At 34.9% G+C, this 20,745-nt stretch overlaps 3 protein-coding genes across 3 annotated transcripts; all 3 read right to left on the reverse strand.

The window, feature by feature from the left end:
• Window positions 1-231: 231 nt before the first annotated feature.
• Window positions 232-3,063, reverse strand: LOC134662652 (uncharacterized). The gene is made up of 3 exons (XM_063518925.1): window positions 2,210-3,063; window positions 860-1,013; window positions 232-399 (listed from the first exon to the last, which is right to left on the reverse strand). Exons 1-3 carry the CDS (start codon window positions 3,026-3,028, stop codon window positions 236-238), a joined length of 1,137 nt encoding a protein of 378 aa, XP_063374995.1. The 5' UTR covers window positions 3,029-3,063; the 3' UTR covers window positions 232-235.
• A 1,329-nt stretch (window positions 3,064-4,392) lies between these two features.
• Window positions 4,393-7,024, reverse strand: LOC134662654 (uncharacterized). Its single transcript, XM_063518926.1, has 5 exons — window positions 6,105-7,024; window positions 5,612-5,622; window positions 5,422-5,521; window positions 5,188-5,341; window positions 4,393-4,556 (listed from the first exon to the last, which is right to left on the reverse strand). The coding sequence occupies exons 1-5, from the start codon at window positions 6,921-6,923 to the stop codon at window positions 4,393-4,395; spliced, it is 1,248 nt and encodes a 415-aa protein (XP_063374996.1). The 5' UTR covers window positions 6,924-7,024.
• A 3,684-nt stretch (window positions 7,025-10,708) lies between these two features.
• LOC134662438 (juvenile hormone esterase-like) lies at window positions 10,709-13,048 on the reverse strand. Its single transcript, XM_063518663.1, has 2 exons — window positions 11,730-13,048; window positions 10,709-10,939 (listed from the first exon to the last, which is right to left on the reverse strand). The coding sequence occupies exons 1-2, from the start codon at window positions 12,683-12,685 to the stop codon at window positions 10,717-10,719; spliced, it is 1,179 nt and encodes a 392-aa protein (XP_063374733.1). The 5' UTR covers window positions 12,686-13,048; the 3' UTR covers window positions 10,709-10,716.
• Between the last annotated feature and the right edge of the window lie 7,697 nt (window positions 13,049-20,745).

A 20,745-nucleotide genomic window follows, 5' to 3' on the forward strand; every position in this document is an offset into this window, starting at 1 on the left:
AAAAGGAGTTAGCAATGCATAGCTATGTTTAATACATACCTATTCATCAAATTATGCACAAATATTTTCCATAATGTTAATATTCAGAGAGGAAAATGGGGACTACGTTTGTATGGAGAAGCGGCCGTTCCCTTTCCTCTTAAGTTTTAGTACCTAATAAGAAAACAGCACATAAAAGCGATCCTTAATATAATTTATTTATACATATATGTAAGACTATTAGAATTTATATACTTCACGTAAATGAAAATTGTAGGATAATGACAAACGCATTTGTTATAATGGCGAAAATGTTGAGCAAGAGGCGCGCGTCCATGTACCACATATTGTAAACGCAGAAGCGGGGAGGGTCTCGTTCTATTATCTTCAGCATTTTCTTAGCTTTGATTCGCAATGGCCCTGGAAGAGTAGTTACATAAATAAATATAGGTATTAGGTACTCTTTGTGTATAATTTTTGTGTAAAGTTTTTTCGGACTTTTTAAATGCAGAAAATTTGATTTTAGTCATTATCTCGATTTCACGTAAAATATATACGACAATCATCATCATCAATCAGTAGGGGTGGTCGGCCGAGTGGTACCTAAGTACTTTCAAAAAATTAGTAATTCGTATTTCGGCTATACATAGTATACATCACGTACAAAGTACTTACCTAGATAAAGCTTTTGTCAAACAATGCGGAGTAATAATGTACAGTCACGCTCCGTGATTATTATGCCATTTAGGGTTCTAGCTAAATTGGACAGTCCGTAGCGTAGGTATCATATACAATCAATTTAGCTAGAAACCTAAGTGGCTCAACAATCACGGGGCGTGATGGTACGACCAAAAAAATAAGAATAGGTAAAGGAATTCACCGTCTAAATAACGAGCCAGAATACAGTTCGAGAGCTTTTTTGTTTTGTTGACTTCACGTAGAAACATTTCGCTGCGGATGCTGAGCAAGAGAAGCATACAGAGGTTTAAAGCAGTCATTGTGGCCGTGATCAAGAAGTCCAGTATCAAAGCTTTCTGAAAATTATTAAATTGCTTTAGTCGATTTTAAAACCAAATATGTAAGCCTAGCCCAATTTATGTTATACATTTATGTTAGTTTGGATTTTCAAGAAATTATGAACAAGAGATTTTACGTAGGAATAGTGGAGTTATTTGCATAAAATTGGCCTATAGAAAATTAAATCTAAAATACCATAAATCGGCCTTGGCATGCTTTCCTTAATTACATTATTTTATTAACTAGTAGAGTCCGTGAACTCTGTACCTACCGACTTGGCATAAGGTAAACGTACTGGTGCTCGACGCAGTCCCAGTACATGTCATCTTGCAACTTAAGTCATTGACAATAGAGGTGACAGCAGAGTGTCATCTATTGGGCATTAGCATGTCGGGCACTAGTACGTTTACCTTATTCGATATATAATCCTTATACATATATCTAATGGAAGTTGATAGGTGAGTATTAGGCGCCGAATATGTAAGCCTAGCCCAATTTATGTTAGTTTGGATTTTCAAGAAATTCTGAACAAGAGATTTTACGTAGGAATAGTAGATTTATGTTATACATTTATGTTAGTTTGGATTTTCAAGAAATTCTGAACAACAGATTTTACGTAGGAATAGTAGAATTATTTGCATAAAATTGTCCTATAGAAAATTAAATCTAAAATACCATAAATCGGCCTTGGCATGCTTTCCTTAATTACATTATTTTATTAACTAGTAGAGTCCGTGAACTCTGTACCTACCGACTTGGCATAAGATAAATGTACCGGTGCTCGACGCAGTCCCAGTACATGCCATCTTGAAACTTAAGTCATTGACAATAGAGGTGACAGCAGAGTGTCATCTATTGGGCATTAGCATGTCGGGCACTAGTACGTTTACCTTATTCGATATATAATCCTTATACATATATCTAATGGAAGTTGATAGGTTGATAGGTGAGTATTAGGCGCCGACAATAACGTCAAAAAATTTCGCTGTTACACTTTCGGTGCAGTATTAGCCTAGAGGAACTCTATTGGAATACATACCAGAGGAATATTGCTCTGCAGTGAAATAATTGTATATCGAAAAGACACCACCAGATATGCAACAAATAACTGGCAGAATAAATAAATCTAAAAAATACACATGTATATTATTTATTGATCTCAGCGAATAAATACGTAGTTGTATTGATAGCAAAACAAGTCTTATGTAGGTACCTGAAACCGATATTGATTTTGAAAGGAAATAAATGTAGAAAAAATCTCGTTTATATATATGTCTGTCGCGCTCGATTCAAAATCCTGGCGCTTATTGCTAAGATTAATGGATTGTACAAGTAATGTCCTTCCTCCGATTTGCTCCGACTTCAAATGGTTGGAAATGATCGAATTAACACGATTAATTCGATCAATGAAAAATTGTATGTGACTAGAGCAGCAACCCATTTCGAAAACGAAAGAAACGACAGTCCAGTTGTTGCCAAGTATCTCATGGACTCCGATGATTCCGTGGGTCAAGTAGATAGTGATGCAGATCAATGCACTAAAGACTGACAACAACGACAATACTGCGGTGCGGTTAAGCTTGTAATGGCTCATTCTTAATTTACCATCGTTTGACCAGTTTATTTTCATAATTCGATCGATAGTCTGCATTTTTTGGTACAATTCAACATTTCCCTGGTTGTTGATAAACCTACAATGCAGTACGCTTAGAGAGAACGTGAAATGGAGGCTAGATAAACCTATAAGATATATGTAGGTCAATTGGAGTTCGGTGAAAATTTTTTTTGAATAGGTTTCAATCAACGATTTGCCAAGAAAAGTCGATGCAATAAGCAATGCGATTGTGTAGATCTTTTGAACGACGGTTGGAGCGGTCACTACTTGGTCGCGTATGTTCACCCGACACGATCCTAATATTGTCTGCATAATACGAAATGGCGCAAATACTTTAATAAAACCCTTGTCCAAAATATCCTTTCCGGGCACGTCTCCTGGTGTTAACCTATTTATATTATTGACTGAAGCAGACATAGTAAAAGATTTCTTATTAGTATTTATTTCACTACGATGCGTCTTTACGATAGTGCCTTTTAAACTAAAATGTCTGATAGAGTGATAGTTAATGACATTTAGTTCGATTAGGTACCTACATCGGAAAAAAGAAATAACGCTATTAACAACCTTAAGTGATTGCGTTATATATTCATGTGATAATATAATTATTATATTGATCTAAATATTACGTAGGTATAGGTAATGTTACGTAGGTATTGATGTGCCGTCAGAGAATTTCCAAAATTTCAAAACTTCCACATGGTAAAATTTCGATAAACTTCTCGTATTTTTATATGGGAATCTAAATTATCGATTTCTAAAATGAAAGTTTCCTTTGTTTAGTATTTTTTATTTTTCTGAAATTTTCGAATTCTTTGTACACCGTGTAAATGTAGGTATCACTTAATGTGGCTTCGGGCATATTATTTTCATGGTATAGGTGTTTTTAAAGTGAAAAAAAGCGGCCAAGTGCGAGTCGGACTCGCCCATGAAGGGTTCCGTATTTAGGGGATTTCTGACGTATTAAAAAAAACTACATACTTACTATCTAGTAACCAATTTTCTCCTATTAATGTAAGTAACTAACCAAGTAACTAAGTAACCAATTAATGTACTCTTTCTAACCAATTTTCGGTGGAAGTTTGCATGGTAAAGTACATCATATATTTTTTTTAGTTTTATCATTCTCTTATTTTAGAAGTTACAGTTACATTTTACCACTTTGGTAGTGTCTCTCGCGCAAACTATTCAGTTTAGAAATAAATGATATTAGAAACCTCAATATCATTTTTGAAGACCTATCCATAGATACCCCACACGTATGGGTTTGATTAAAAAAAAATTGTTGAGTTTCAGTTCTAAGTATGGGGAACCCCCAAAATTTATTGTTTTTTTTTCTATTTTTGTGTGAAAATCTTAAGCGGTTCACAGAATACATCTACTTGCCAAGTTTCAACAGTATAGTTCTTATAGTTTCGGAAAAAAGTGCCTGTGCCATACGGACGGACAGACGGACAGACAGACAGACATGATGAATCCATAATGGTTCCGTTTTTTGCCATTTGGCTACGGGACCCTAAAAAAGGAGTTATATGTATAATTGCAGCGGTAGCAGAAATTGTAACTAATAGTTCATTGAGGGCATTTTGAGATTTAAGTCTCATTTTCCAAAGTAGTGACTAGACAGTTTTCTTTCCGTGTACAGTCACCAGGAATAGTATCTATGTTACACAAGGAGAGCCACAAAAATATTTTCTGTATTTTATTTTATTATTATAAGCTCAATTACTTTTATTAACGTACATCAATATCATATCATAATACATCCTTTAGTCATCCAATCACAAAAACGTGAATTGTAAGATGGTCAATATGAAATTAGTGATCAGGTTGAAAATATCAATGATGAGTTGCGCGTCCATGCTCCACATGCCGTACACCGAGAAGTCCGGAGGCGTCTCTTCTATCAGCTTCAACATGTTCTTAGCTGTCGTCCTTAAGGGGCCTGAAACACATTGAATTTTTGAGTTATAGTGTGTCAAAGGACTGTCTCATTTCAAACATAGACAGGGAAAATCAAACTAGGACTAGCACCCAAAAGAAAAGGAAGAGTATAGTTTTTTTTGTTCTTATTTACTGACAAATTGGTTTGACCAACTATAGGCGGCCTTATTGCATACAAACTTATAAATTCGTTTAATAAACTTAATATACATTCTTATAAATAAAACATATTAAATAACTAACATATGAAACTTAAAAACTGAGTTACAAAGAGAATATAATCACTGCTGAGTTAGGTTAGTTCAAAATAATAAACATGGTGGTAAAATTTCTTGGATCCTCCAGGAAGAGATAACTCAATTTTTTGGAACAAATTATTTCTTAGCCCCAAGAAAAATATATTTTTTGCACGCCAAACATTATATAGGTAGTCTGTGGGAAAAATTTTGTTCGTAAAGAGGATTTTGATTTGTGAGAGAAATAGAGAATAGATTATCTGCTAAATAAAGACAATGTGCGTAGGCGCTCGTTACAGCTACGTTACAGGTACGACGCCCATTGTAAGCATTATTGTCAAAGTACTAAATACAGGTTACGTAAAGTATTAAATACTTTAATAAAATAGTGTTTACCGTCGGCGTAGCGGCACATCATCAATATAGAGAGATGTTTTGTTTTCCGAACTTCACGCATAAAAGCCTCGGTTCCAGAACTCAGCCACAGAAGTAGAAGCATGTATATCAATGCCAGTGCTAGAAGATTAATGAAATCAAGTAGTAGCATACTCTGAAAATATAAATAAAGGCTGTTATATTTAAGGGTCTATATTTGAATGGAAAATAAAAGGAAGAAATGTAGAGAGTTACCTTGTCAGTTTCCTCTGATTGCAACGAGATAATGCCGTGTTCAAAAGTAAATAAAATCCAAAACACGAAAAATGCACAAAATAACAGCATCTGAAAAAGTCTTAATTATAAAATATTAGTAAGTAACTTAATACACATAAGTACCTACATGCGACTTATAAAATATCAACATGTAAGAATTACTAAGGACGTTTCAACAGCCTTTCATTCAGTTAAATTTTAAATATAAATTTGTGAAATGCTAGTAAAAAAAGTAAAAAAAACCGGCCAAGTGCGAGTCGGACTCGCGCACGGAGGGTTCCGCACCATCAACAAAAAATAGAGCAAAACAAGCAAAAAAACGGTCACCCATCCAAGTACTGACCCCGCCCGACGTTGCTTAACTTCGGTCAAAAATCACGTTTGTTGTATGGGAGCCCCACTTAAATCTTTATTTTATTCTGTTTTTAGTATTTGTTGTTAAAGCGGCAACAAAAATACATCATCTGTGAAAATTTCAACTGTCTAGCTATCACGGTTCGTGAGATACAGCCTGGTGACAGACGGACGGACGGACGGACGGACAGCGGAGTCTTAGTAATAGTAATAGGGTCCCGTTTTTACCCTCTGGGTACGGAACCAAAAAGTAAGTAAAAAAGTGTAAGTGTAAGTTATAAATTCATCAAAATTGCTCAAAAATTTACCTGGAAACTATATAGCTCCTTAAATAACATAAAACCCGTGAATATCTCTTTTAGATAAATGTCTGTTGGGTCACATTGCTGCCATTCTGTCGACATTATAAGTCGATTGGCTGTTTCAAATACATTACTCAAAATTGCAATATCACATTTTGTTTCTCTGGTATGTATGTTGATTTGAGAATTTAACTGACACACCCTAGTGTAGAAAAAACGCATGTGACTTAAAGAGCAAAACAACTCCACTGCTACAATTTCTAGAGTATACGTTGCTCCAACAAGTTCCAAAATTCCAAATTCATCTTTGGCTAATATATATGAGGCTAAAAAGACGAGAGCAAAAAATAAAGCCAAAGAGTAAGCAGTTATTCGATTTCGTTTTTGAAGCATGACATTGATAGGTCTATTCTTTCCCATAATACGATCTATTTTCTGCATCTGAAGGTACAAATTTATATTACCTTGATTATCGCAGAATCGTGCGTAAATTAAAAATCCGGCAAATATTACTTCAATTGACAAAAATGCCATGGTAAACATATAGAACATTTTGCGATTGTCAGAAAACCTGGCCTTGTATGATATAATTAGTTGCAAAATAGAAATTGTCATCATAATTAACCACACCATTGTATAGCATTTGTGAAATATTGTGGGCGGAGTGACTGATCCATCTTTGATATCTACTCGACTTAAACCTAACAATTTCTGGATTTTTAAAAAAGGTCCAATAACTTTTAAGAAATCTTCGTCCAAAAATCTGCTTTGATTGGACTCTTGACTGACGCTTTCGTCCAGATTTGTATTTGCTGACAAAACCATCACGACAAAAATGTGTTAAACTATGTGCTGTGTGTTATCTATTGAACAATATTAGCTGGTACTTACTAATACATTACGTTACAATGACACATTTTTGATTATTGCTATCTCTATTATTATATTATTTACTATTTAATAAAGCAATTTACGAAATTACTAAACTTTGCTGCTTGAATTTTGGGAGCTTTAGAAAAACGTTACGAGGAGTAGGTAATTATAATTATGTAATATGTTTAGGTATATCAATGTACAGGACAAGAGGTACATTCAGCATAAAATATATAGGAAAAATCATTTAAACAGCAACTTATTAAATTATACAGGCTAATTTGGCTGGCTACTGGCCAAGGAAAGACTAGAACGAGACTAAGGACATGATTTATGATACAAAACAATAGATATTTTTAAAATACAGGTAGGTATATATTATGACAAAAAAGTATTAATAAAATAAAGATATATTAGTGCTATATCGCTGACATCTTTTTTGGGGTTCCGTTAGATATCTCAAAAGGAAAAAATTAAACCCTTATAGGATCACTTTGTTGTCCGCACGTCCGTCTGTCTATCAAGGGCCTATGGGCCCGATTCGGATTTTGTAATAGACATCTATTAGATATCTTTTAGACATCGCCAAGATACGATAACGATATGTTTAAGATCTAACCTGTCAAATTTGACATTTCCGCGATTCTGGAGATACTCTTGCACGATTTCCACAAGATATTACTTAGAGATCTAATTCACATCTAATAGATATCTAACACGATCTATCGTAAAAGTGACATTGGTTGCCCGAATTGCGCTGCAAAAGAGAACTAGTTGAAATCTAAACTATAACGTATCTAGAATGGATCTAGTACGTGTCGTCTCTTGTGAATATCTTGAAGTTTTAATACGGCAGTTTATCTCAATGCAGCGTGGAGATATCAAGTTTAAATTAAACCATTATACTCTATGATCTACGGTCTCTTGTAGCTATGAAAAACATCTAAGCAAACGCAAAAAAAGATATGGCCATTTATGCCGCAAAAAACTTATATTTCAATACTCTCAGAGCACAGTGTGTAATTTTGGCCCGGCTGCGGCCAAGTGGAGTTTATGTGTTTATTCGAAAGATATGGCCAACAACTGATAAAAAATCCGAGTAAATTTCTGTATACTTTTGTAGTAATTTTTTTCTTGTGAAAGGTCAACGACCTTAAGGTAAAATAATAAGTTTTTTTTCTCCTAAAATATAATTGTTTCCATTATTGTTAGTACCTTATGTAACGTAACAATGCATTATCTATTCGTATAAAAAAAATAGGAAATGTAACTGTAGTATTATGAGAATTATTTAACATTTTCTTATTTTCACTTTTTATTGATTTTTAATTTAACCTTGTGTTGGTCGCATTTTATTCTTCATTATAAATATGAACAATATTGTTGTTTATTATGTCCTAAAAAATTACACACGACAATGGAAGGGGTAGAGAGATATAGCGTTTCTAAGTATTTTAGAAATTTCTATGGAAATAGGGTTGTCCAAAACTAAGTACAAAAATAAATTCTATTAAGATTATAAATGTGAAAGCTTGTATGTTTTGATGTTTGTTGCTCGATCACACAAGAACGGCTGAACTGATTTAGATGAAATTTAGCTTAATGACCAATCATCATCAATCATCACAATACAACTCTTCAGATGATAATACGATATTGTTATCTTCGTTATCGTCAGTGTCCCGTTCAAATTCACTACAAGTATCCTCAATTTGCGGTGACGAGTCGTCATGGATACGTACGTTATCCATGGTGGGTCTTAAAAGTTACAGAACTTTTTCTGGAATGGCAGAATGTTTTCGTTTTCTTTGTCTATCGCCAACAGACATAGTCGACAAAAGAGGGTCAGATGACTCTAAAGCTCGGTGAAACAAGTCAAGGACAGTGGTTTTGCGGTCTAATTTGCGTGTATGGTGCTCTCGATCATAACGCCAAAATTTGTTCCTTGATTCACCGGCTTGTTCTGAGAGCATTCCAATTGGTATGGAAATAGATTCTATGATTTTCGCACCACGTATTGGTATTTTATGAACCGTGACGATCATATTGTACCAGCCATATTTATTGACGTATTTGCTAGCCAAATTGTTACAAAATACCTGAAATTTCATAGAATCTATTTCCAAACCACATGACAATGCGACTAGAATAGTATGTAGGTCGTCAAGAAGCCATTCTTCGAGTCCTAAAATATTGGCAAAGGTCTTTCGATTTGATTCTGATAAAGCAGTACGGGCAGTATTACCATCATTAGTTGTTCCTGAGTTGGGCCGAACTACGTCAATCAACAAACCCATTTTCTGTCTGATATCATGTTGGATTTGTTTTTTTCTTTCTTCCACAAAACGAGCTTGTGGCGATTTTTTAGCTAGTCTCCACTTTTGAACAGCAGGGTGATTTTTATAGCCTAAATGTAATAAAAATTCGAATATTCTTATCCAGGCGTACAATGGGCTAAGCCCGTGCATTAAAGCTTAAAAAATAAAAGTTATATGAGTGATTTAATGATAAAAGTAATATAATAAACCAAAATTAACGATGTTATTTATGAGCAGAATCAATGAATATGACTGAACATGATAATTAAATTTCCATAGAAAAGTTAGTAACAACCCTAAACCAAAATTTTAAAAATTCATATCTCGTCACCCCTTCATTTTTATGAGCTGGCATTTAATATACAACTATGTTATTATGTGTACATTCAATCCATTAAAAAATAAAATGCGACCATTAGGGCACTGTCCCACAAAAAAATATTTTTCGTATTTGGTAATTTAATTGTGTCTTAATATACCGTGTTTTTTATGCAGTTTTTTTGCAGAGTTATGGCTACAAACTTGTTTTATGAGAACATATTTTATTTATTTGCATATAATGCACCTGAAAATATAAAATGCATTTTTATGGTTTCTATGGGGTTTTCTCGCAAATCAAAATAACTCCGAAAATAATTATAAAAAAAACTTCGGTGTCTTTGTCAAACCTCTAAAATAGTAACAGCTATCAATTAAATACATAAACCACACATGACCGCAACCAAGCCAAAATTACACACTGTGCAGAGTAATCAAAATGTACCTATAGGGTATTTTCCGTTGACCTCGAACTCTGAAATGTGGCAAGTAATATCGTCTTACTACAAATACAGGGAAAAAAACTGAAAACTATAAATTGGTTTAAAAAATGTTAAATTTGTACGGAACCCTTAGTGGGCGAGTCCGACTCGCACTTGTTCAGTTTTTTTTAATAAGAGATATACCTAACTTTGAAAGTGTTTCAGTACCTACTACAATTACATATTAGAACAAATTAAATTATTTTTAGAAAATATTTTAATTTGTTGTCATTTCAAGTAGAAACACTACTATATAAATTATAAACTAAAATAAATGTCTTAAACTAAGAAAAAGTGACCCAAGCCTCCAGCCTGGGGCACTGGAGGATTGGGTCACTTTTTCTTAGTACCTACATATATTTACTGGGTCAACCAAATCTTGTCAGTAAATAGGAACAAAAAAAACTATACTCATCCTTTTCTTTTGGGTGCTTAGTACTAGTGTTAGACAAAGATAGTATGATTCTCTCTGTCTATGTTTGAAATCAAACATACCTTTGACACACTATATAATTATGACATTTATTTCACTCTACTACAATTAGTCTGAATAACCAGGTAGTATTCCATTTAAAACTTCCGTACCGTTTTCCTTTGTACCTCAAATATTTATAATATTATTTTTGTTTACAGTTGATTTATCAAACAAACATCATTATCATTTTTATCGTCATAACCAATTTGATATTTCTCATTAGCCTTAAACAACACGTCCAAAAAAGTCATTCTCTGATGATAGGGTCTGGTGGCCATAGCAAGGTCGGAGTCTATGAGCAGGTAGTGCCAACGCTCAGCGGTGACAGGATCCCATTTCACTGGCAGAAGGTCTGTTATTTCGGGAATTGGATTTCTGAAAAATAATTAAGTACATGTTTTCAAATTTCCTAAGAAAGTACTTAAAAAGTCCGCCCACGCTATGCTTTTTTTTTATATAGGAGGCAAACGAGCAGCCGTAAGCGATTACCGCCGTCCATGGACACGCGCAACACCAGATGGGTTGTAAGTGCGTTGCCGGCCTTTAAGATGGGAGTAGGTACGCTCTTTTCTTGAAGGTTTAAATTATGCATGGCATGGTATAAATTGTGTGGAAAATTGGAGATGACAACTGTATACCGTACCCAAGCTATGTGAAAAATATTATAGCACTAATTACGAGTATCTCAAAAAACATGGTTAACATAAAAAGAAACAGTAAGCAAGATTAGCAAGACAGATAAGTAGGTTCATGTCTTCTTTTATAGTTTCAAATACCTATACAATACAGTGAAGACTTAGGCGTAATTGTAATATTATACGAGGCCAAAACATTGACGGGCGATTCCATATGATTTCAACAAATCGCAATTCAGCATCGATACAGACGCTATAGCTAGGCTATCCGTAGAGTTGCTGTAGACACCATGGACCTGTAGACACTTTGTTCTGTTCAAATCGATGTTAGCTTAGATTATCTAAAATGTATGTGTATAATTATAAATAATTACTTACAGCGTTACTTACAAAACAAAATTGACTTTTCTGCCTTTTCACATACCCGCTGTAGGGCGCTCTTTATATGTAGAAGAAGGTAGGTAAGTACAGGAAATTAGGTTAACAAATGAGCATAATATGAAGTAAATCAAATAAACAATTAAACATACCCATACTTTACATAATTTGTCCACAGGGTAGTCATTACATCAACAATGCGACGATCTTCCTCAGACATGAATGGTTGCAGGAACGCCACGTCAAACAAGTAGCCAATCTCATCGGCGTGCGTGGCCCCCCCGATGGTAATATTTAGTTTATATTTCGCATAGTTTCTGTCTCCAACGTAAGCAAAGAGATAAGAATATACTATTTTTGCACCGCTGGTAATGTATTTTCTTAAGCTTCTTAGGACAGGATAATTACCTTGTAAATCTGAAGCTAAGTTTATAATCTGCTGTCTTGTTTCGACGTCTACTTCACTGTCTCCAAAGTAAAAGTGTTTCAAAAGTGTTCTCATTGCGTCATATGTGCAGTTGTCGAAATCAAAATATCCATTAATGTATTTCTTAAATAAATCATTATTCTTTAAATAGCTGGCATCTACATTGCCATAACTTCGGAGTTCTTCTTCCTCGTTAAATCCGGTTAAAATAGAGATATTTTTAACTCTCGGGGCTAGTAAGTTTACAGGGTAATCAGTTACAACCGGTTCGACGTTCTCAAAACTTCTTTCTACACACACCTTAAATGTCAAATTATTTTTCTCAGAAGCGACAATAACATCATTGGTATCGACTGTGGCAAGAAATGATAAGGCTTGATTTACATCATTTGTATCCAAACCTAAGTATCTCGATAATATCAATGGTCCTTCTTCTCCCGGATTAGTAAACAAAAATGGGGTCAAAACTGTTCCGCTTTCTAAAATAGCTTGTTGAAACAAATTCTCCTCAACCGAGTGGATGTGCAGATCGACTGACATGGAACCGGCGCTTTGACCAGATAATGTAATTTTGTGAGCGTCGCCTCCAAAATCTTCTATGTTATCTTTGATCCATCTCAAAGCTAATCGTTGATCTTTTATTCCCTGATTACCAGGGACTTTTGAGTTATTAAGACACATAAAGCCATAAGGACCCAAACGATGGTTTAGCGTTACTAGAATAATATTATGCTTGACCAAAAACTTGGGACCAAAAATGTATCTCCCACCCGAACCAAATTGGAGTGCTCCGCCGAAAATGAAGACTAATACTGGAAGCGCATTGCTGGAAGAGTCGACTGTGGGCACGTAAATATTAAGGGTAAGACAGTCAAGAGTTCCAACGAGGGTTTTGTTGAATTGTTCTCTTTGAGGGCAAACTACTGAATCATCGAAAGCTTCGAAAATATTTTCAAACTTTGGATAAGGAGTTGACAGCTGAAACAACCAATAGAAGATAGTGTTATCATTTGGTTTATAGTTTCCTATATTTTGAGTAGGGTCAAGTAGGGTACAGTCAGTAGCAGAAGTTGCTAAGCGGGCGAGATCTTCAAAATTACCTTGACACGCTCTTATTCTCTTAACAATAAAGTCGCGTCAAGTTCATTTTGAACACCTCGCCCGTTTAGCAACTTCTGCTGCTGACTGTACGTAAAGTACAGGCCATATGCGATCGGCATATTTCAAATAATAAGAATGATAATGTACTTTTATTTGTTTTATTTAATAAATATATGACTATTTTAATAACAAAACTTCCGTGAGACAAAGACATATTAAATATATTAAAAATATTAAAAAAACGGGTCACTTACGTATTTTAAGTCGAAAATATGACTATTAGATTTACCTAGAACTCTTAATTAAAGTCAAATACAACATACTTGAACATACCTACTTTATAATATGACAACTTACCCCAAATGGGAATTTCTTATCAATTTTGCCGTAAGGTATACCCAAAAACATGTTGTAGTCTCCATCAAGTGCCTGAAGACCTCGTATTTTGCCCACTTTGCTAGTCACTAAAGGGACTGTTGCTGAAACTGCAAAATTATCATTATTGATATAAAAGTAAAATAGGAAATGAATTTTCCAATGGATGTTACAGCTATTATGCATAGTTCTGTATGTAGGTACTCGTACCTAAAGTTCAAAGGTAAAAAACCGGCCAAGTGCGACTCACGCTTGACTGCACATTTATAAAAGGTAAAGAACTATTTTGTGTATTTTTTTCAAAGTTTAAGACCCAGTAGTTTCGGAGATAAGCGGGGGGGGGGGGGGGGGGGGGGTCATTATTTGCCTATTTTGTTGAATAACTGCTAAAATATTTATCATAAAATTATAAAAAATATATATTTGAGATTCTCGCAATGAGCTCTTTCAGTTGATATGTAACACGATATAGTTTGAAAAACTTTATTTTTAAAATTTCTCCTTTACCCCCCAAATATGGCCTCTATATTTGAAATTCATTTATTTACGTTACACGTCCATCTTTGGGTTACAAACTTACATATGTGTGCCAAATTTCAACTTTCGACGGACAGACAGACAGACAGAAACACGAGTGATCCTATAAGGGTTCCGTTTTTTCCTTTTGAGGGACGGAACCCTAAAAAGTTGATTGACAATTGGGTTTGTAAATTGTCAATTGCGATTGCGAATCGCATTCTGAGATCGACAATCACAATTTGTTGTCTCCCATCGCTTCAAACTCCAACATTTATTCAGCAAATAGGCCAGAAGGGCACTTTTACACGACAACGTGGAATTTACATTCAAGCAAAAAACACATCAACAATTATAAATAACAACTTACCGCAAATAGGTATCAATTAAAACTAAAGTAGGTATTATAAATCTTTAGAGATGTAGCTTAAAATTGTTCTGTATGAGGTACCTAAGTATTGTATTGCGTAATTATAATTTTAAATGTTTAATAAATTACCAGGTGAAACCTTTGCACAGAACTGAACAATGAGCAATCCATATAGGGTAAGCTTTATTTTCGCCATTTGATTACACCGATCAGCTGTCTTTGTTCAGGTATATTTCTGAAACGATAAAAAAACACGTAAGTATAAATTATTTAAATAAATCAAGTTAATAAAAGGTACTTAGGTAATTAAAATAATAGAACGACATTATTAAGACCACTCGTTGTTTAAACTGTATTAATAATGAATTTATGAAATGACACGACCGTAGGTAAATACGTGGCCAAAATCCACCTAGATAAAAAGTTAAAAAAATCTTACCATGAACGATGTATCTACTGGGCATTGGCACTAATGGCACTATACGTTTAAACAATACTTGCTTAGACAAAACTATAAATAACACTGCGAGTGAAATATGAATGGATAACTGCTTCTTATTTGCGTTGTTTTCTGGTGACTTGCCCAACATTTAAACAAGTGTCACTTGTCTTATCTACATAACCATACAAGTCGTCTGAAATGCCTAACATACGGAATCAGTCACGGATTAAATACAACCTATTGCGTCATTTTTAGTTCATTATAAATTCATTCATTATAAATTTACGATTTTCACATTAAACAATGGCAATGGATGTAGATGTTATCTATATGTATACATATATGATATTATGTAGAACATTTTTCTTTATCTTATACCTTTAAACGAGCAATTCTTGTATATGTACCTATAATAGGTATAAATGTTTGGTTAAAATTTCGAGATATGTATGAAATAGTTATTTTCGATACAAGTGCGAAAAAGAGGAAATTCGAAACGAGTGGCGATAAATTAAAACACGACCGAAGGGAGTGTTTTAAATCGACACGAGTTGCGAATTACCTATTCGCACGTGTATCGAACAACGTTTTACAGTACATATGGCACTTTAAATTTCGACATACGCACGAAAAGTGCTATTTTACGCACTAGTGCGGAAAAGTAGCCCCATATGTACTGTAAAATACTTTTTCTCAAAAATGGACGGCAAAGTCGACGTTGCCGGTTAAAAAATAGGTCGCGAAGTGCGTAGTTTATGGTCAGTCAAAAAATTAAAAAGTTAAAAACATTGCAGTCTCGATTTCAGGACTGCAATATGCATACAAATTCCATTATTTGTCGAGTTCCAAACATTTTTAAATTTGAAATGGCCACATCAAATGAATGTAGGTAATTCGCAACTTGTGTCGATTTAAAACACTCCCTTCGGTCGTGTTTTAATTTATCGCGAATTCGCCACTCGTTTCGAATTTCCTCTTTTTCGCACTTACGCATCGAAAATAACTATTTCTACTCGTCGACTGCAATGCTTGAATTAAGACTTCGTATACCAAAGTGAAATCGCATACTTATTTCACTATGGGACCCCAACTCAACTATAATATTCATTTCCAATTCGATACCGTTTAGTCAACTATAATGAAATTGACCAATCGAAAGCGCGGAGCAAGTACCAGGGCCTCATGAGTTACGAGAAGGTGTCGTTGACCAACCGGCCGGGGGCGCGGGGCGCGGGGGCCGGGTCGCGTACGAGTGTGAAGGTATCGCGGCTGCTCGCGCATCTTAGCTGTATACTTTTGTTTTTTTTACCTACATATATGATTCTTCTACTAGTTATAAGTATTTTTTTGTTCACTCGTAGAAAAAGTATTGTATACATACAATAGTGATATAATCAAGCTTTTCAATCTCGTACCTTTACTTAGGCAACTCAGCAAGCTTCGTTGCCTAAACACGGTACTCGACTGAAAAGCTCTCCATTATTTTATTTTAAACGGACGACCTTGGGAGTCCGTTTAAAGTTTAATTGAATCCGAAGCCAGCAAGTAGCCTTCCAGCCGAGTCATATATAGTGCTTTTCTCAAAAATGGTGCAAGAAATAGAAATATTTTACAGAAGCAACGTTCTAATTTTCACAGAAAAAAGTAAAACCATTAAAAAGATTTGCTTGACGCCTTTAAAAAAAAGCGGCCAAGTGCGAGTCGGACTCGCCCATGAAGGGTTCCGTATTTAGGCGATTTATGACGTATTAAAAAAAAACTACTTGCTAGATCTCGTTCAAACCAATTTTCGGTGGAAGTTTACATGGTAATGTACATCATATATTTTTTTAGTTTTATTATTCTCTTATTTTAGAAGTTAGGGGGGGGGGACACACATTTTACCACTTTGGAAGTGTCTCTCGCGCAAACTATTCAGTTTAGAAAAAAATGTTATTAGAAACCTCAATATCATTTTTGAAGACCTATCCATAGATACCCCACACGTATGGGTTTGATGAAAAAAAAAATTTTGAGTTTCAGTTCGAAGTATGGGGAACCCCAAAAATTTATTGTTTTTTTTTCTATTTTTGTGTGAAAATCTTAATACGGTTCACAGAATACATCTACTTACCAAGTTTCAACAGTATAGTTCTTATAGTTTCGGAGAAAAGTGGCTGTGACATACGGACGGACAGACAGACGGACAGACAGACGGACAGACAGACAGACATGACGAATCTATAAGGGTTCCGTTTTTTGCCATTTGGCTACGGAACCCTAAAAAAGAAGTGTACATTTCTGCTGAAAATACGCCAACGTATTTGAGACACCTAAATAGTCGCGGCAGCAACATTATAATAATAAGTGCTGAACATCTGTTTGGCTGTTTAATGGACCTATGCCTTCATTACATTCTTTTAAAGTTAAACTAAAAAGTTATCTTCTGTCAAAGCAAAAAGTAGTGTCAGAGTCATTTCAAAAAGCAAAGATAAGCAAAAAATAGAGTCATTTCGAATTTTAGGTACTGTAACTGTTTAGACTATTTATTTATTTTATGTATTGTATGTATTTTATGTATGTATATATATATATATATATATATATATATTATATATATATATATATATATATATTATATATATATATATATATATACATATAGTCAGCCAGACACACTTTCGCATTTATAATATTAAGTATGGATGTTACTTTTTCCAGACCATGCTAGTCATACTATCATTTGATGTCAACTGCTTCATTGCCGCTTCGTTGTGTATTATCGTAATTAATACAATTAACATAGTTATCTTAGTAACTCTACTGTATTTAGCTGGTAGCTGCGCGCAACTACGCTCCCTACAGGTGTTCACGGAAGACCAGCGTCAGGTACTACTCCAGTAGGACCCGGCATCATGCTGAGTGTTCACCTTTTCAGTGTAGTGACAGTGTACAAGTTAGTTATAAGTTTTTTCTTTCTTCCTGTGTATGTATTGTATAACTGTGTACCTATGCTGAAATAAATAATATTCTATTCTATTCTATTCATTTGATATGTCCATTTAATGTTTTAAAAAGTTTGGAACTCGTTAAATAATGGAATTTGTATGCAACATTGCAGTCCCGAAATCGAGACTGCAATGTTTTTAACTTTTTAATTTTTTGAATGACCATAAACTACGTACTTCGCGACATATTTTTTAACCGGCAACGTCGACTTTGCCGTCCATTTTTGAGAAAAATACTATTATGTGGGTTCCTACTTAATACTTTTGCCTATAGTTGCCCACTTCCCGTGCAACAGACGAAGAAAAGCTTACAAAGAAAATACCTACATTTCCGAGTGGTTTTTGTTAGTCCATACTAGAGATGCCCCGAATAGTGGTTTTGGCCGAATACCGAATACCGAATATTCGGCCCCTTTCTCGGCCGAATACCGAATATACGGCATGAAAAACGAACACTTTGAGTCACAATTATTATGAAAACTGATCGCCAACAAAGCTCAACGTTAGATGACGTTAGCTAAGATATATTTTTGTTGAACAGAATTAATGAATAGAGTCAAGCAAATCAGACTCATGATAAAAATAAGTTTTTGGCAAAAATTTAATTTTTGGTACAAGCTTTTATCGCTGACTGTACTTTTCTTACGACAGACAACTAATACTCATCGAGACAATTCTAAAAACCCCTAACACAATTAGGTTGCGTTGTTTCATCACAGAGTTCCTATGGCCACCTCCTGTCTCCATCATCAGATCAGTTCGACAGTACCATATTATTGTATTGTCATCAGAACTACATATAGCTGCCAATTTTCATGACGCTACGATCCTTGGAAGATTGTTAAATTAGTTACCTTAGATTCCATTACATAGTTACATACATGTCGACCTAATAAAAGCTTGTTAATAAAATGTTTTTTAACCAACAAATGCTCAAAAAATGGTCTTCGTATTTAACAACTTTCCAAGAACACATTCTAAATATACCTACTTACATAGTTTTTGGTTATTTTTATTCTGCAATTTTTCTTTTTAAGTAGGTGCAACAGATATTCGGTATTCGGCCGAATAGTTGGCAACATTCGGCCGAATGCCGAATATTCGGCAAAGTGGCCGAATAGGCCGAATACCGAATAGTTGCCGAATATTCGTGGCATCTCTACTCCATACTTACGTACATATTGCCTATTTGAATATAAGTATTCGACTTTAATACCAGTGAGGTAAGCTACCCATGTAAGTATAAAATAATAGTATTCGGATGTATTTCATCATTTTCTTCCCTGTCAAATCTTGATAAAAATCTCCTTCTTAATTTCAATTTATTTATTCGTTCATCATCATCACAGGTACATGCTATAATGTGCCGTTTGGCGTGGCTTTCATATTAATAACTAGCGACCCGCCCCGGCTTCGTACGGGTTAACAAATTATACACAAACCTTCCTCAAGAATCACTCTATCGAGGTGAAAACCTCATGAAAATCCGTTCAGTAGTTATTGAGTTTATCGCGAACATACAAACACACAAAAAGACAGACGCGGCGGGGGACTTTGTTTTATAAGGTGTAGGTGTACCAAGTGCGCTTGACTTATAAAGTAGCAAATTGAAGAAGAACAATAGTGTAAGTGGCGGTTATAGCGAAGATGTGAAGAGGTAAACGATTGTCCACCGTGTAAATATTGTAGATTGTAAAATTGGACGTTGTTTCCAGCAGCATTAATATGTGTTGGACATTCTTCTGTAGTTTGTCTGAAACATTAAATTAAGTACATTAATTTTCATGTATTGATCGGCTACATAATTGAAATAGAACTTATAAAAAACCGGCCAAGTGCGAGTCGGACTCGCGCACGGAGGGTTCCGCACCAACAACAAAAAATAGAGCAAAACAAGCAAAAAAAACGGTCACCCATCCAAGTACTGACCCTGCCCGGCGTTGCTTAACTTCGGTCAAAAATCACGTTTGTTGTATGGAAGCCCCACTTAAATCTTTATTTTATATATTCTGTTTTTAGTATTTGTTGTTATAGCGGCAACAGAAATACATCATCTGTGAAAATTTCAACTGTCTAGCTATCACGGTTCGTGAGATACAGCCTGGTGACAGACGGACGAACGGACGGACGGACAGCGGATTCTTAGTAATAGGGTTAGTAATAGGGTGTTACGTCTTAGGTTGGGTAAAGTGGGCAAACTAAGCCTCCCGCATTGAAAAAACACTACAGTATTAAGTACGACTACGTACCTACATATTTTACCTAACTGGAACAGCCAAATATTCCGAAATTCGTTTTACAGTACATATGGGGCTATTTTTCCGCACTAGTGCGTAAAATAGCACTTTTCGTGCGTATGTCGAAACTTTAAAGTGCCATATGTACTGTAAAACGTTGTTCGATACACGTGCGAATGGGTAATTCGCAACTCGTGTCGATTTAAAACACTCGCTTCGGTCGTGTTTTAATTTATCTCCACTCGTTTCGAATTTCCTCTTTTTCGCACTTGTATCGAAAATAACTATTTGCGACTTTCATGACCTGGATTTTCATAATCCCGATTTTTTTTATATGACCGAAATATCGATGTTACGACTTTTAAAAACACGAAAGAATAAAATCACGACTGTGCTCTTTCCGAATACTTATCCGATTGTCATATGAACGAAAGTTCCGATTTAAAAAAAGCGGCCAAGAGCGAGTCGGACTCGCCCATGAAGGGTTCCGTATTTAGGGGATTTATGACGTATTAAAAAAAAACTACTTACTAGATCTCGTATTTTCGGTGGAAGTTTGCATGGTAATGTACATCATATATTTTTTTTAATTTTATCATTCTCTTATTTTAGAAGTTACAGGGGGGGGGGGGCACACACACACAATTTACCACTTGGAAGTGTCTCTCGCGCAAACTATTCGGTTTAGAAAAAAATGATATTAGAAACCTCAA

This window comes from Cydia amplana, chromosome 3 (assembly GCF_948474715.1).
Source record: "Cydia amplana chromosome 3, ilCydAmpl1.1, whole genome shotgun sequence".
Classification (NCBI taxonomy): domain Eukaryota; kingdom Metazoa; phylum Arthropoda; class Insecta; order Lepidoptera; family Tortricidae; genus Cydia; species Cydia amplana.

Coding starts and splice junctions, on each gene's coding strand:
- LOC134662652 (XM_063518925.1), bottom strand. CDS start 3,028: ATGTCTGCTTCAGTCAATAATATAAATAGGTTAACACCAGGAGACGTG. Junction 1,014..2,209: donor AAAATCAATATCGGTTTCAG/GTACCTACATAA, acceptor AATAATTTTCAG/AAAGCTTTGATACTGGACTT. Junction 400..859: donor TCTGGCTCGTTATTTAGACG/GTGAATTCCTTT, acceptor CTACTCTTCCAG/GGCCATTGCGAATCAAAGCT.
- LOC134662654 (XM_063518926.1), bottom strand. CDS start 6,923: ATGGTTTTGTCAGCAAATACAAATCTGGACGAAAGCGTCAGTCAAGAG. Junction 5,342..5,421: donor AATCAGAGGAAACTGACAAG/GTAACTCTCTAC, acceptor TTATATTTTCAG/AGTATGCTACTACTTGATTT. Junction 4,557..5,187: donor GATGTGCCGCTACGCCGACG/GTAAACACTATT, acceptor AATGTGTTTCAG/GCCCCTTAAGGACGACAGCT.
- LOC134662438 (XM_063518663.1), bottom strand. CDS start 12,685: ATGTGTCTTAATAACTCAAAAGTCCCTGGTAATCAGGGAATAAAAGAT. Junction 10,940..11,729: donor ACAAATTATGTAAAGTATGG/GTATGTTTAATT, acceptor ATTATTTTTCAG/AAATCCAATTCCCGAAATAA.